Source organism: Sparus aurata, chromosome 10, assembly GCF_900880675.1.
Source record: "Sparus aurata chromosome 10, fSpaAur1.1, whole genome shotgun sequence".
In the NCBI taxonomy this organism is placed as follows: domain Eukaryota; kingdom Metazoa; phylum Chordata; class Actinopteri; order Spariformes; family Sparidae; genus Sparus; species Sparus aurata.
The window spans coordinates 16,219,430-16,236,453 of NC_044196.1; the positions used below are offsets into that span (position 1 = coordinate 16,219,430).

Sequence of the window (17,024 nt, forward strand, 5' to 3'; positions counted from 1 at the left end):
AGTGGCGTTGAAGGGTAGGGGCGAAAAGAAGGGCACTTTAGCGCGCGTTTTGGCTCCTAAGAGGGCACTTTAGCGTGTGTCTTGGCTCCCAAGAGGGCACTTTAGCACATGTTTTGGCTCCCAAGAGGGCAGTTTATCATGTTTTAACCAGCCAAGGGGGCAGTTTAGTGTGTTTTGCCAACCAAGAGGGCACTATGGCGTGGTTTTTTGGCTCCCAAGAGGGCACTTTAGCACACGTTTTGGCTCCCAGGAGGGCACTTTAGCGAGCGTTTTGGCTCCCAGGAGGGCACTTTAGCACACGTTTTGGCTCCTAGAAGGGCACTTTAGCACACGCTTTGGCTCCCAGGAGGGCACTTTAGCGTGCGTTTTTCTATAATTGGGCCACAAGGGGGGGGGGGGGGGGGGGCAATTGCCCCCCCCCCCCCCTTGTGCACATCACTGGTCCCTCGTTACTGTAAGGTAGTTACTGAGTTATTCCCCGGGAGTTCACAAGTAGTTCCCTAAATAAAAACAAACCAGAGACGGTAAGATTTTCAAGAAACACTTTAATCATTGTATCTACACAACATATATACGTTAATATACATGTCCAAGTCATTTTCTGGAGCAACAGCTCAAATCAGAGCAGGGCTCAGCTGTCAGTCAGGACATGGCATCACCTTTTAATGACATGAAATGACTAATTAAAACCCAATATATCAGAAAAACAAGATAGGTAGAGATAGTAAACAGTCAACAGTGTACACTAGTTTGATGAAAAAAAAACCCAACAACACACATTTGTTAAAGATCCTACCTAAGAATGCTGTTAAAAATGTTCTATATCTGAGGTTAGTGGTAACAGTTTACAGTACATACAGTGGTGATCACATCATAGGGACACTCTGGTGAGCTTGGGAAAAAGGAACAAGTGATAAAGGTTTGAAGCTCAAACAAGATGTACAACATATTAGATATTACATATGAACCAAAAAAATCACCAGTCACGAATACATTTCACATCATTTACAGGGAGATAGCACTCTCTTAATATAAATTCTAGTCTGGTTTTGAACAACTCTGTTTTCACCACGGTTGGTGTATTCTATCCAAGCATGCTTTGGTTTATGGAAGTCAGACTCGGCTTCATTCTCGATCGCCTCCTTCCTGTGGCGGCTGCTCGCTCACCTGCTGATGTTCTCCAACACCCATCTAATTCTCCGGGTCCTCACACTGCTGCTGTTTTGCCAAAAGCTCGTCTTCATTGTATTGAGTGCATAGTTTAAATGCTTAAATCTGTTAAACTTTTTACACCCCAAAAAATCTTTAACAAGACGTCTAATGCGAAGACTCTCAACATGGTCAAAAATGTCTTAAGTACGTTTTCCCTAGCCTTCTTTCTGATCTCTTCCTCTGTCATGTCACCTGCTGACTGTCTAATTTTCGCCTCCTCTTGATTTATTTCCACATTCACTTTTTGAAGCATCTCATTGGTATAATAGCTTCCTTTGTTTGCCTTGGTTATCTTGTCTATTGTCTTAAGTAGCTCTTTCACCTGGAACTGGTTGCTCCTGTATTCACGCTTTGGTTTGTCATTCCAGTACTTATTGTCGATAATGTTGCATCGTCCTCCACACTTCTCAAACAAATCAGACATAGGCTTATTCCCGCGGACAAATTCCTTAATTTTCTTCCCCTCAGGGAGCTGGTTACCATGAGTGAAGACAACAGTTGCATATTTGAAAGCTTCTTCAGAGAAGTACTCTTGTATTTGGTTGATGACTTCCTGCTCATGTTTTGTGAATCTCTCCACTTTGAGCACAATGAGAAAAGCATGAGGCCCAGGAGCACACTCTGTGATACACCTCACTATCTCACGCTTCAGCTCCTCCTCAGATCTGTCTGTGTCAAAGAGACCAGGAGTGTCAATCACAGTGATTCTTTTTCCTTTGAGAGACTTGGTCTCTGACTGACATTGAATTGTTCCAGAGTTGAGAGTATCGTCGGGGCTGAAGAGCTCCTCTCCAAATATGGTGTTAGCCAGGCTGCTTTTCCCTGCTCCGGTTTTGCCCAAGATGACAATTCTTCTTTCGTTTGACCCTGAAAGAGGAAAATGTCCGTCAGTCATACTGTCCTTTTGTGTTTTCCTTGTTTTCATATATAAGAAGACGCAAAAGAGCTCAAAATCACACTGAAAAGGGAAATCAGTTGGTAGTTATAAACAGTGTCGGGGGGGTAACGCATACAGTCATGTATTACTGTAGCGGTAACGGAGTAATATAACTAATAATATTTCAGCAACATATTACTAGTTATGTCACATAATGCATTTACAATCCGCATTACCGGCAGAGTAAGGCTTATCTTGCTGCTTTTTTTTAAGAATCCATCCGCACCATCATGACCTTTTAAATATAGGTTGTGCCCGTGTTCAATATAGACGAGCCTATTTAAATGTTTTGTATTTCCTAGGACTAATGACGACGCCATGCATTACTCGCTCTGTGGACCAAAATAAAAAAGGGATCGAAAAAGAGATTTTGGTCTCGTCGTGTCATTATAGGCCACGTCATAGAAGTTATAGGTCTATTGGTCTATTGGTCTATCCTTGAGCCTCCCATCTCATAATACATCAGACTTTGATCCTTCGTCTACCTGTTCATCCCTGTGTCCAAGGCCATCCATTTAATTCAAGGATCTCGGCTATTTAATTGTTCAATATAGATTATTTGGGCCGTTTTGTTGAAAGTCACCCAAAAGTAGTTTAATAAGTAACGTATTACTCTACGCAGACAGCAATGTTGTAGCATAATATATTACTTTACAATGAATCTAATGTTCCAATCGCAGATCAATAATATAAAATCATCGATGTGATGAAAAATGCTGGGGAGTCTTTTGTAAAACGTCGATTTTTTATGTGGCCCTGCATGATATTGTAGTTGAAGTTGATATGCTTATCAGATTGGACCTAAATATTGATTAAATGCGTATCTGAGACATTGAGATAACACAACTCGGCATACCTCACTCTTCACTCGCTTCAGGATCGAAAAACTGCATCCTGGTTTTAAACCATCGCACTGATTTAAGTTGAAACATACCGATTCAACATTAAGGAAATTGAACCTGAAGAACGCAACCTGCGAAGGTGCGACAACAACCAAGTTCATCATGAAGTTGAAAGTGATGATCAGCACCGCAGGAAACTGAGAAAGCTACCACCTGAATGTTTGTGCGCTCGTTGCTGGACAGATGAGAATAGTTGATGTGTTTCGTAGACCCAGTTTTAGGACAGAGTCAATCGCAGCTGCTATGAAATAATGTGTAGAGGTCAAGCTTTTGCTAAACAAAGCAGAGTTGCATTCTCTAGCAGGCTGAGACGGACAAAGACGGGATAGTTCAGCAGAGAAAAAAGCCCAAAACATCGAAGCCTGAGCTGCTGGGATTGACTCAGAGCCTCAGTAGCTTTCGACGTATGAGAGTTTAATCATTATGTAAAAAAAAAAAGAAGACAGCTGGTTAATTACATTTCTGTGTGTTGCATGTCTTAATGTTCATTTCTGACAGAAACGACTGGGAATCAACTTACCAGCCATGTCGTCCAAAAGCGAAGCAGCTGCAGGGCGACAATAAGTCAGCGACAAAGGCCGGGCAAATGTGAGTGTGCTTCCTGTATCTTCGCCGAGTTTGGCAGCCACCTTCACTTCCTTACAGCACAGGGCGCAAAAAAAAAAAAAAGAAAAGAAAAAAAGCATCCTATGGTTTACACCATTCTGCATTTCTCATGACACAGCGTAACCACCACTTAACAGAAAGACTCCATCACGCGTTTTTGGTTTAATGATAATCTGTTAGAGGAAAACACAGAATGTTGGACCCTTTGGCATACAGTTTAAAATGCATCATGTGGAGAAATACCATGGACCAAAGCACAACTGTCAGCTAAAGCTTTTCTGGTCATTATTATATAGCATTATTTCCACATGTATCGCTGCTGCAGATGTTGCTAGTTTGTATCAGGTATCGTTCATGAAACATAACAGATGTGTCAGCAGACTCGAAAATGAGTTTAGGTTGTTAATAGAGTGTGCGACAGCTGGCTGTCATTGTTCTTTAATTCTTCCTCAGAGGTCCACTACAGGCAGACAGCAGTCCAAGGCCAGATCCAGATGTCGGTTTGCCCCTTTATGAAAACTCACAGATAAACTGCACTCTTGCAAATCGTCTCAAGTGACGATACTCAGCAAATCAAATCTATGTTCCTTGTGTCACTATGAGATAACACATGTCTTTTAAGCAAAACACACCCACTCATATCTGAATTGAGGGAACTTAAACAAAAGGCCGCTTTTTATGCCTGAGGACTCCAGTCTGTGAACGGCTTGATATTGATGCCCTCTGGTGTCCAAACTGTGCTGGTTTTTAGTTCAGCTCCAGTTCATTTTCAATAACTAATGACCAACCTACGTTTTTCAATCTGTAGAACATTCACGATCCTCTAGACCCCTGAAATACATCAGCTGTGTGTATATGACCTTTATTTAACCCGGGGTTCTCATTGAGATACAGATCCCAACATGTGTGAGATGATCCTGTGTTAAAACCAGAAGCACAATTTAAGTTGGAGCATCGTGAACAGACATGACATGTGAGTGTACAATCACTTTCCAGTCCTCAAGACAGAAATATGCTCTGCTCCAGTGTCAGAAGCCCATTTTATCTTCAGTTTCTGCGCCAGTAGCTCCACCTGCTGTTTGAAGATACTTGTGTCTTCGCAGCAGATGATGCTGTGTGATAAGGTAAACTGCCTTTACAGAGGAAGAGGGGTGGAGAGACCTGCTGAAGAGCAACAGGGGATCTCACAGATGTCTGTTCACGCAACTCATCAAAGCAACCCTGGACGTTTATACTCATCGCTGTCAGTCCTGCCACTCAGAGCAGAGCTGTCACCTTTTATTACTGATGGCATTCATGTAAAAGTGATAGCATGGTTTTTGCAGATGTGATACCAGATTTTTACCATGGGCGTGTGACAGGGCAGGGAGAAGTTTACACTTCACTTTCTTATTACTTTCACCTTGACCCGACAGGCACTTCAAATCTGAAAACATGGACGGTAAGTAATCTTTCCCAGTCAAGTTTTCTTTTTGTTTTACAAAGGGTGAAAATGGATGCTGTCGTGCGTAAAAGTCGATCCTAGTGGATCGACTGAACTCCAGAACATCGAGCAACACCGCGGCCATGTTGACAACAACAACAACAGCTGCCCTGCAGCACCGGAAAGTGAACACGGGCCACAAATCCACTGTTACGCAGTGTAGTGTCACCTAAATCCTTCACACCAGTGTTCATTGCGTTAACCAAAACAACAATGACAAAGATTCACCAATTTTTTCCTCGACTAAGAAGAGAAAATGACGTGCTAAGAATAAATCGGTCTCGATAAACAACTATGAGGAAATTATTTGTTTACAACGACAAAGGACGTGACTAAAATGTGAGTGATGGGCTGTTGGACATTTAAAATGCGTGCTATTTCCCCCAGGTTGTTTACCTGTTCCCGACCCTGAACACAGATCTGTGTGTGAGACACTGTGTTTGTTTGTATGTTGTTATTGTTATTGTGAGTAATAATTTAATTTGTTTTACGTTTCTTCTATCACAACGCCATAGCGATACTAATACCGAGGTGAAGATTTTTATGTTGGATATTGGACACACCCAGTGTTGCAGGCTGACTTAGGGACCGTCGATAAATTACCTGAATCAAACTGTTTGTTTGATTTAGACAAAAACAAAGTTTCTTCATGCTGACCGGATGATATCAGGGAAAATTACGAAGACAAAAATGAAATTAATACAGAACTGATTTCATGTAGCACACTTATTTTGTGTTATATATTTATTTTGCATAAATGATTAAAAGACAATGGCTACTTCTTCTATTTTACATGAGTATTTATGAAAATGCAACATTTCTTTTCAATAACTTCCAATAGCTTTGACACAAATACAACTAAAATTCAATGTAATTTAAACCATCTAAAGTGGGATTTGACACGATAGTGTGACAAAAGCAACGTAAACCTGTAATGCTGTTAAAATAAAATAAGAAAGTCAACACACTGAACGCATGTCAGCAGCAGAACAGAAGTTTATTAGGAAGAAATGTATTAAGTGTATCTGAGACATGTCGTGACAAAATGTAGGCTTGTTCTTATGGCCTTGTTTTATTGTATTGTTCTATCATTTCTGATTGTTCAGCATTTTTGCCTGTTGGACTGTATTTTTGGAGGGAATATTGTTATTGTGTCATTAAGAGGTCTGTATTCGTGACCATGCGCGTCTACGTATCTAGATAGACGCCTCGTTCCCACAGAATTATGTTTGTCTAATCTTCTAAAGACTCATCAACCCCGACCAAACTTTCCTTCTCGGGCTTTCTCATCTCGCAGAACCATGAGTAAAACCAAAGCCAAAGCTGCGCAAACAGTGGATACGGACGAAGCCCTGACCCTGGCGTCTTTCTCCAGCTTACTGGAGACAAAGCTTGCCTCCCACAGACAAGGAATCTCTGATGACCTTAATAAAGCCCTCGCTGCTCTCGAGACAAAAGCCTAGCAGTGTTAGAAGCAAAAACCGGCACACTAACAACAAGCAATGCTAAATTAGCTGCCAAGGTAATCGACCTCGAGTCACGCAGTCGACGAAACAATATAAGAATCACTGGCTTACCAGAAACCAGTGAAGGCACTCAACCGACCGACTTTTTCTCTGACATGCTTGGGGAAATCTTCGGTGATGTCCTGGGTTCACCGCCTGAATGCGAAAGGGCCCACAGATCCCTGGCTCCTAAACCAGCTCCTCACCAGCGACCGAAGCCGGTCATAATACGGCTTCTTAAATTCCAACATAAAGACAGGATCATCCGTGAGGCCCGATTGAAGAGGGGACAGCTAAAGTTCCGAAACCACTCCATACTCATCTTCGAGGACTACCCCCCGGAGGTCGTGGAATTACGGAGGGAGTATCGTGAGGTCATGGCAGAGCTGTACAAGCTCAATCTCAAACCAGCCTTACTTTTTCCAGCCAGGCTCACTGTAAACCTGGGCCCGGAATCGGGAGGTAGGAAAAGCCTTTCCATGCTCATAGCGTCCCACAAACAAGACTAACAGTTTTATGTTTTCATGGACTCGGATTCCGGGTGGCAAATTACCACTGAATGATCAGACCTAATTTCCAGCCTGGATTGAAACGATGTGTTCCTCTCATAACGGGGGATCTGACTTTTTTCTTTTCTCTTTTGCTTATTCTTTGCATTTATTACCACATCCCTGCTGATGGACGATGGGTGTGGGGGGTGGGGGGGGGATGAGATCTATCTTTCTGTGTTTCAGTTCGTACTCTTTGGCCGACATATGATGTGGGTAAACGGAAGTGACGGGGACACAAAATCATCACCAATCATGGTACCGGTCTACTTCTGTGTATATATGTGTGTGAGCGAGCACGCTCGGTGCCTTTTTGTTTACTTCTGTGTGTGTGTGAGTATTTGGCGTTTTTGCGTGTGTATGTTTGTATGGATGAGTGTTTTCCCAGTACACCTACTTGAAAATTTAAATATTAAATATGGGTTTTGAGGATTTCAACAATGATGGAGATGCACAGCAATGTATTGATATGGGTAGCGATATCACATGCAATGTCTATGACCCTCAGGGTCTTTGCATGTAACTAACCAACTTCTATAACGTGGCATCACGTCACGCACACACACACATACACACACACACACTCCTTAAGCCTGGCGCATATCACACCCACATGTGATATCGGTGAGCACATGATGTGAGCACCACCATTTTTTCTTTGTTCTGCCACACACACACCTGTGTATATAGTTAATTTTAATTGTGTGTTTTCATCTGTGTTAAATAAAATACTTTTAAACCTTCATGCTGTCTATTTAATATTGTACAAGAGTTAATGTTGGCTAAACCTAACCCAAGCGCTGTACCTTCTTTGTTTTACTATAGTCAGATTGAGCTTCATTCAGGGCTTCTTGGTGGCCTCTGCTGCCATCTTTGCTGCCTCCCATGTTGTGTCTGCTTCCCGAGTTACATGAGATCCAATTAAGTCTTCTATCATTGCTAAAGACCTTACAAACTCTGTCCTTAGCCTTCTCTCTGATCGCTTCCTCTGTCATGTTTCCTGATGACCGTCTAAATCTCTGCCTCGAGGCTTCGTTTTATTCCCATCACCCGCATTAAGTAGCTTGCTTAGCTCAGGAATCATTTTTCCACACGGACTGTTATTGCGGACACACACCACGATGTTCAGAATTGAGTTGGAGCGATGGCGGAGAGCCGAGAAACCGTCCATAAAACTAAGAGACAGAGAATGGCCTTGGGCTTGGGATCATTTCACACCTAAAAAAAAAGATAACAAAGTGCAATGTGTCTAGTGCAAAGCAGAACTGACTTACCACAACAGCACATCAACAATGATTCAACATCTGAATTGAAAGCATCTAGTTGCTAGCACCAGGTCACCGAGCATCGCCGACAGTGGCGGTCCTAGCTTTCATGATGCCCTGGGCGAACCTCACCTCCAGCTGTCCAGATGTTACCTGACTTGGTCCCCTGGAAACCAGTTGGGTGTTCTCACAGTCAGAACTGAAGGCCAGTTAGCAGGTCAGTGCAAAGAGGCTCATCCTTAAGAGACTATTCTGTTCCAGGCATTTCTAATGGAGAGCACAAGGGCATTAGTATACACACATTATTCACAGCGTTTATAGTGCAGAACATCACACATACCCAGTGAACATTATAACTAATGCTTTGCAGGGATGCACACACACACACACACACACACACACACACACACACACACACACACACACACACACATGTTCACAGACATACGTGCACACAAACTCACTTGAGTTTTGCTGGGGAGAAGTAGAGGTAAATGGGTCTTCATCCTCAGGATCAGACAGCATTTGTGGAGACATGTGTGGCTGAGGAGGTAGACGGCTCCTCATCCCGGCTAGTGGCAGAGGGTGCTCCAAAATATTTAAAAAGTCCCCTGCATTCGCATTAAAATACAACATAAATGATCAATGCAGGAATAGCACAATTAAATAAACCTGTTATTAAGCATAATGTATCCAACTTTTAGAATAGGAAACAGATGAATAGAAAACAAAACACAACCTCCTTGGTTAATGGCTTATTACATACATACTCCAAATGACTCAGAAAGCTACATCACGAAATATCTGTGCAATATATGTCTTTTGAATTAGCTTACAGAATTGATATTTCACTTTACTGAGCAGCACAGGACCTAACGTGATGTTTAACAAACAATATGTGAGCTAGTCATGTTGTGTTACGTTATTAGGGTGAAAATAATTAGATATAATGTTTGCTAGTCAGTTGGACTGAAAACGGATGCTGTCGTCATCTAATAGCCAGCAGTGTAGCAAGAGGCTAACAAACATATGAGTTAGCCTAACTTATACTAATTAACGTCATTTCATCTCATTACATGCATGGTCACACTTATGAAGAGTATTTGACATGGCTCCATACCTTTATCTTTTGCTCGTTTCTCCTCTTCTTTTCTCTTTTTCCAGAACTGGGCACCTGATGGCTGTGTCCTCTTCTTATCCATTTGTTTATTTGACGCTCGGGAATCAACACGTAACCCCTCCCAACACCAAGTTTTTGTTTTTTTTGTTTTTTTTGTTTTTTTGCTGGCGCTCATGCCGCCCCTCCACGAATGCCCATACATCCCATATGAAAAACCGCCCCTGGTTGCCGACACAAGGTAACGTAGACATTGATGCTGCTAGCTAATTTAATGTAGCCTTCCATCGCTAGTTAAAATGTATGGTATTTGTAGAGGCTGTAGCCTGATGTTGGTATGAAGAGATATCATGTTAAGATGTGGAAACTAAAAGTTCATTTATTTCTACAACTTAAAAGGTGAAACCAATATATTATATAGACTCATTACAAGTGAGATATTTCAAGCCTTTATTTGTTATAATTTTGATGATTATGGCATACAGCTTATGAAAACCCCAAATTCAAAATCTCAGAAAAGTAGAATATTGTGAAAAGGTTCAATATTGTATGTTGTCAAAGTATAACACTCTAATCAGCTAATTAATCCAAGACACCTACAAAGGGTTCCTGAGCCTTTAAATGGTCTCTCTGGTTCAGTAGAATCCACAATCATGGGGAAGACTGCTGACTGGAGAGGATTGTCAGGAAAAGGACTGAAGCTGGAGTTACTGCATCAAGAGCCACCACACACAGACGGATCCTGGACATGGGCTTCAAATGTCGTATTCCTCTAGACAAGCCTCTCCTGAACAACAAACGTCAGACGTCAGAAGCGTCTTACCTGGGTTAAAGAAAAAAACAACTGGTCTGTTATTCAGCGGTCCAAAGTCCTTTTTTCTGATGAGAGCAAAATGTTGCATTTCATTTGGAAACGAAAATGCCAGAGTCTGGAGGAAGAATGGAGAGACACACAATCCATGATGCCTGAAGTCCAGTGTGAAGATTCCACAGTCTGTGTTGATTTGGGGAGCAAAGTCCAGAGTCAATGCAGCCGTCTACCAGGACATTTTTGGAGCACTTCAAGTTTTATGGAGATGCTGACTTCATTTTCCAGCAGGACTTGGCACCTGCCCACACTGCCAAAAGTACCAAAACCTGGTTCAATGACCATGACATTACTGCGCTTGACTGGCCAGCAAACTCGCCTGACCTGAACTCCATAGAGAATTTATGGGGCATTGCCAAGAGAAAGATGAGAGACATGAGACCGAACAATGCAGAGGAGCTGAAGGCCGCTATTGAAGCATCTTGGTCTTCCATAACACCTCAGCAGTGCCACAGGCTGCAAGTTGCAATAAATGGGCTTAGTTTTGGAGCCAAGAGTTGGAGTTTGAATAGATACCTGTATGTTTATTTCAGGAATAAAAAACAATTGTTTGGTCTATTTAACAGGCCTGTCATTTTCGTTATGCATTATTTGGTATTGTTGCTTAATGATGCAAAATTATTTCTTAGTAGATTAGTCGATTAATCGATGGGATAATCAGATAAGCCTCGATTCTAAAAATATCCGACAGCTGCAGCCCTACTGTCTAATGCTCCGAATGCATTTGCAGCTGTTGCTGCTGCATTGACCAACTTTGCTAATGGTTTCATTTTATCAAATTTAGGACAGCTAATACAACCATCCCTCCTTCACCCAAGAAAGTCACTAGCAATACAATTGCTGCAACACCTGCCAGTGTGCTCAAGAGCCAGGCAAAAACTCTGCTCTTAGCCTTCTCTCTGATCTCTTCCTCTGTCATGTTTCCTGATGACTGTCTAATGTTTTCCACCTCTTGTTGTATTTTTTCCTCCACTTTTTGCAGCATCCCATTGGTGTAGCAGCCTCCATTGTTTTCCGTCACCATCTTGTCTATCGTCTTGAGCAGCTCCTCCACCTGGAACTGGTTGCTCCTGTATTCATTCTTTGGTTTGTCTTTCCAGTATTTATTGTCAATGACGTGGCACCGTCCTCCACACTTCTTCACCAGATCATCCAGTGGCTTATTCTCAGACACCAACTTCTCAATTGTCTCTCCATCAGGGAGCTGGTCACCATGAGTGAAGAGAACTGTGGCATATTTTAAAGCTTCTTCAGAGAAGTACTCTTGTATTTTGTGGATGACTTCCTGCTCATGCTTTGTGTATTTCTCCACTTTGAGCACAATGAGAAAAGCATGAGGCCCAGGAGCACACTCTGTGATACACCTCACTATCTCAGGCTTCAGCTCCTCCTCAGATCTGTCTGTGTCAAAGAAACCAGGAGTGTCGATCAGAGTGATGCTTCTTCCACTGACGGACTTGGTTTCTGATTGGCATTCTTTTGTTCCAGATTTTAAATTGTGGTAGATCTTGAACGCATCGTTTCCAAATATGGTGTTAGCCAGGCTGCTTTTCCCAGCTCCAGTTTTTCCAAAGACGGCAATTCTCATTGTGTTCGACACTGAAAGGAAATAACATCCATCATTAATATTTTACATTTGTGTTTGATTGATTTTCATGTGTAAGAAGATACACGTGCTAAACAAGCTAAATTACGAAAGTTTTTATTGGTCAAAAATCACAGCTACCAACAAGTCATGATACCATATCATCATGATATATAGTTTTTAAAACTAATACATTTTATTAGTTTAACAGTTTTCACTTTTTACTTGAGGTCTTCCTATAGTGAAATGAACTACAGCCCTGAGTACAGGCTTCTTCTTGCAGCTTGTGCGTTACAAGCGCCACACTATTTACAGTGACTGCGAGAAAAGTAGAGTGTTATAATATACAAAATAATGTTACTTGCAGATAATGATGATAATTCATCACTGGAAATTCAAGCTTGTTTTAACGTGCAAGGAAATTATCTGTTGTGTCTCCCAGCTTTAGTAATGATGGCAAGAACACATTAAGTCAGATGCAAAATGTCCGTTATGCCTGCGTCTGTTTACGTTCCTATTTGTAATATTGCAGCATATTGAGCAGAGTGAAAAAAGCACTTTTGGTCATTATTTGAAGCTTCCATTACACCACAGAGGGTGAAAATGAAGCATCTGGACATAAATAGTCTGACTTTAAAAAAAAAACATTGGAGCCAGAGGTAGATGTGCATGAACACAAAAACAATCCATACACAGCTTCCAGAATATAAATTGGTATTTATGAAGAATAATGTGAGGTGAGAATGTCAACATCTCATGCATGGGCTTCTTTAGACCAGGCCTACACACAGATTTATCAAGCCTGCTATGGGTGATATCATAAGAAGGACATTGATACAAGTTCAGAGGTAATCTGAAACCAAAACCTTTTTTTTATGGTTGTTTGTCAGATTTACTGATTGACTGGCAGAAGTTACACTTCAGTCAATGGCTCATTTGCAAACATGATTAAATTTGGTCTTCTACTACTACAACTTGGATCCTGTTTATGCTCGGAGAGGCTTGTTCAGTTCTTGAATGCGAGGTGAAACGTGTTCAAAAAGCAGAAACACGTCCAGATGCCTACGATACGTCAGTCAGAATTACCACGACCTGGATGACCGAGAACCGTCATCAACATGTTTCCACTTAGTTTAGTAAACTAAGTCGCTGGCAGAATTCATTTCTTGTTGCGTCTTTTGGGTTAAATTCTTTTGCTTTTACTTTGTGCCCCCCACATGAAAATAATGTGGATCCGCCCCTGCTGTTGTCTTCTCTGCTTGTAGAGCGCAGTTTTTTTACGTTTCTTTTCATGTGATTTTGTGATTTAAGATGTTTTATTGGAATGCTCTGACCAGTGGCACCAAGACTGAAGAGCTGACCAGCCAGACTCTGTTCATCCTCACTATTTGGTTTTCAGGTGCAGTGTTTTGTTTTTATTTTAAAAAACATGTTTTAATTCATTGTAATAGCCAACAGTAAATATACTATTATCCGAACTGGAGCAAAACAACACACCTCCTATCTAATGGTAAATGTAATTAATTATATTCTCTTTAATTCTCTTTGGTTCTTCAAAATGTGCTGACTTGTTGGAACAATGGCACAAAGATGCTTTTGATTTAAAATTGGTCACTTTTTACCTGACGCTGTTTCTTGTGCACCTCCTCCTCCAACCTCAGGGCCGGTCTCTTCTTTTAGCATCCTTTGGTTTCCAGCTGACTGGCTGTCACACTCTTCCTTGATTACTCTTTTAACTGCTCCCATGAAAATACCTGTTAATCTGGTCAAACCCTTATAAACACCGCCCATTACTACACCCAAGAAAGTCCTTAGTGATGCATCTGTTCCAAGAGCGAAGAGCCTGTCAAAAACTCTGGCCTTAGCCTTCCCTCTGATCTCTTCCTCTGTCATGTTTCCTGATGACTGTCTAATGTTTTCCTCCTCTTGTTTTATCATTTGCTCCACTTTTTGCAGCATCTCATTGGTGTAGCAGCCTCCATTGTTTTCCGTCACCATCTTGTCTATCGTCTTGAGCAGCTCCTCCACCTGGAACTGATTGCTCCTGTATTCATTCTTTGGTTTTTCTTTCCAGTATTTATTGTCAACGAAGTGGCACCGTCCTCCACACTTCTTCACCAGATCACTCACACGCTTATTCTGTTGGACAAATTTCTCAATCGTCTCTCCCTCAGGGAGCTGGTCACCATGAGTGAAGACAACTGTGGCATATTTGAAAGCTTCTTCAGAGAAGTATTCTTGTATTTTGTTGATGACTTCCTGCTCCTGTTCTGTGAATCTCTCCACTTTGAGCACAATGAGAAAAGCATGAGGCCCAGGAGCACACTCTGTGATACACCTCACTATCTCAGGCTTCAGCTCCTCCTCAGATCTGTCTGTGTCAGAGAAACCAGGAGTGTCGATCAGAGTGATGCTTCTTCCACTGACAGATCTGGTTTCTGCTTCACATTTTCTTGTTCGAGATTTTAAAGTGTGGTAGATCTTGAACGCATCTTCTCCAAATATGGTGTTAACCAGGCTGCTTTTCCCAGCTCCTGTTTTTCCAAAGACGGCAATTCTTATTGTGCTCGACACTGAAAGAAAATAATTTCCATCATTAATATTTTACAAGATACATGTGCTGAACAACCTAAATTACTAAAGTTTATATTGGTCAAAAATCACAGCTACCAAAAACTCATGATACCATATCATCATGATATCTAGTTTTCATGATATCTAGTTTTTCAATTATTTTAAGATTATTTAAAATAACAATAATCATTTGGATACAATTTGTTATTATATTTTACTTGAGGTCCTCCTATAGTGAAATGTACTACAGCCCTGTGTACAGGCTTCTCCTTGCAGCTTGTGTGTTACAAGCGCCACCCTGTGGTGTTCAGAGGATGATGCTCTGAAGGACTACAGCTTTTGTTCATACATAAAATCATCAGATTTTTAGAAAATAATTAATTTAAAGTGTCAAAGCGTTTGCAGCCAGCTGAAGCTAATGCTGCTCGCTTTAGATACATGATATAGCACATGCAGTGAACGGGCAGTTTCATTGGATCTACTTGAGGAGCTCCAGAGGTGTCTGTATATCAAAATGTTATTCACAGTCTGCAGCCAATCACAGTCGAATATTCACCCAGATCATGGTACACTATTGTGTGTCTGATGTACGATCAGTCAGAGTATGATCCAACATTTAGCTTTCTAAATGAATTATTAGCTAATGTGTATCTGACACATTGTGATAACAGCTGTGAACTACTATCATTTAAAACTTCTACTTCACAATGTCTTTTCATGTCTTTTAGAGGACAACAGGTAACCATATCTCACAGTCCACATTGTCAGTGTAGAAAACAGTGCATGATGACAGTCACCTGGATCCACTACATCTGTGCCCGTACGTTTCCTGTTGTCTTTGACACCTCAACGTATTTCTGCCAGTCATTTCATCTCCTTATAAGGTGATGGAGCGAACACTGTGAAAGTCACAGCACATTACATACCTTGAAAACACCTCAGTACCTACGGTGAACTGATAAGTGTCCTGAGAACAGTTTACTCTGGACCAACACAGTTCCCTTAAATGAGCCGAGGTCACTGCTGACCCCACGTCAGATTGTTACTGACACAAGTTCACGCTCAGGTCACATCATTACTCACACATATTCTCAGGTGTAATAATATGTAAGGTCAAAATAGAATGTCAGTATGGAAGAGGAGTGATGGCCAAGCAAGGTGAAAAGGTAACGATTGGGGTTAAAGGTAATGATACATTTTGATTGGTAATGATACATTTTTGAATTTTAGTTGTATTTGTGTCAAAGCTATTAGAAGCTATTGAAAAGAAATGCTGAATTTGCATAATAAATATTCATATGAAATAGAGGAAGCAGTAAAATGTAATAGAAAATGTCTTATTTGTCCTACTTAATACAATTCAGAATTGATTTGGAGTCACTGGGTCACACGACATGGAAGCTAATGAAAAAAAACAAGCCATTGTCTTTTAAAAATATTTCTGCAAAATAAATATATAACACATAATAAGTGTGCTACATGAAATCAGTTTAGTATTATTATTATTTTTGTAATCATTATTTTCACTGGTATCATCCAGTCAGCGAAACATTGTTTTTGTCTATAAATCAAACAAACAGTAGGGTAATTTAAGGACAGTCCCTAAGTCAGGCTGCAGCGCTGGGTGTCTCACACTGAGATCTGTGATGACGTTTGTCATTGTTGTTTTAGTTAACGCAATGAACACTGCTGTGAAGGACTGTGGTGACACTACACTGCGCAACAGTGGATTTGTTGCCTGTGTTCACTTTCTGATGCTGCAGGGTAGCTGTTGTTGTTGTTGTTCTCAACATGGCCGCGGTGTTGCTCCATATTCTGGAGTTCAGTAAAGAAAAGATCAGATCAGATTTAATCTGCTCTACTTCACCTCTTACCGATCCACTAGGATCGACTTTTACATCCATTTACACCTTTTGTAAAACAGAAACAAACCATGACTGAGAAAGATTACTTACCGTCCATGTTTTCAGATGTGAAGTGTCTGTCGGGTCAAAGTGAAAGTAAGAAGAAAGGGAAGTGTAAACTTTGCCCTGTCCTGTAACACGCCCATGGACAAAACAAATGTCACCTTAAACCTTATTTGGTACTTGGCTGGCAGGATTTCCAAATGCGTCACTATGGCAGAAAATATATTTATCAAATCTGCAAAAACCACGAGATCACTTTTACATGAATGTTTCAATTAATGCTAACCAGCTGCTGCTTCTACAGGAGTGTTTTGTCTTTCTATCTTTGTCAAACCAGCACAGCTCCTGCTTCACATTCACTTGTTAACCACACAGTAGGTTGTTTTATCATCACATGAAGGGAACATTCTCTGGACTGTTTACATATTAGCTCTGAGTTCAAAAACTGCTGAGTGTATGTTTCCTTTGACAAGACTTAATCAGGTTATGATGACTGTTTTTCAGACACAGTAAAC

The 17,024-nt window shown here is 41.1% G+C and overlaps 2 protein-coding genes across 2 annotated transcripts in view; both read right to left on the reverse strand.

Moving 5' to 3' along the window:
• LOC115589106 (uncharacterized) overlaps positions 1-16,708 on the reverse strand; it is a 32,649-nt gene extending 15,941 nt beyond the window's left edge. The window contains exon 1 of the mRNA XM_030429818.1: positions 16,558-16,708. Coding sequence (XP_030285678.1) covers positions 16,558-16,564 — 7 coding nt within the window. The 5' untranslated portion in view covers positions 16,565-16,708. The remainder of the gene's footprint in view (positions 1-16,557) is intronic.
• Positions 529-3,603, reverse strand: LOC115589110 (GTPase IMAP family member 7-like). The gene is made up of 2 exons (XM_030429823.1): positions 3,572-3,603; positions 529-2,079 (listed from the first exon to the last, which is right to left on the reverse strand). Exons 1-2 carry the CDS (start codon positions 3,576-3,578, stop codon positions 1,262-1,264), a joined length of 825 nt encoding a protein of 274 aa, XP_030285683.1. The 5' UTR covers positions 3,579-3,603; the 3' UTR covers positions 529-1,261.
• Positions 16,709-17,024: the final 316 nt, after the last annotated feature.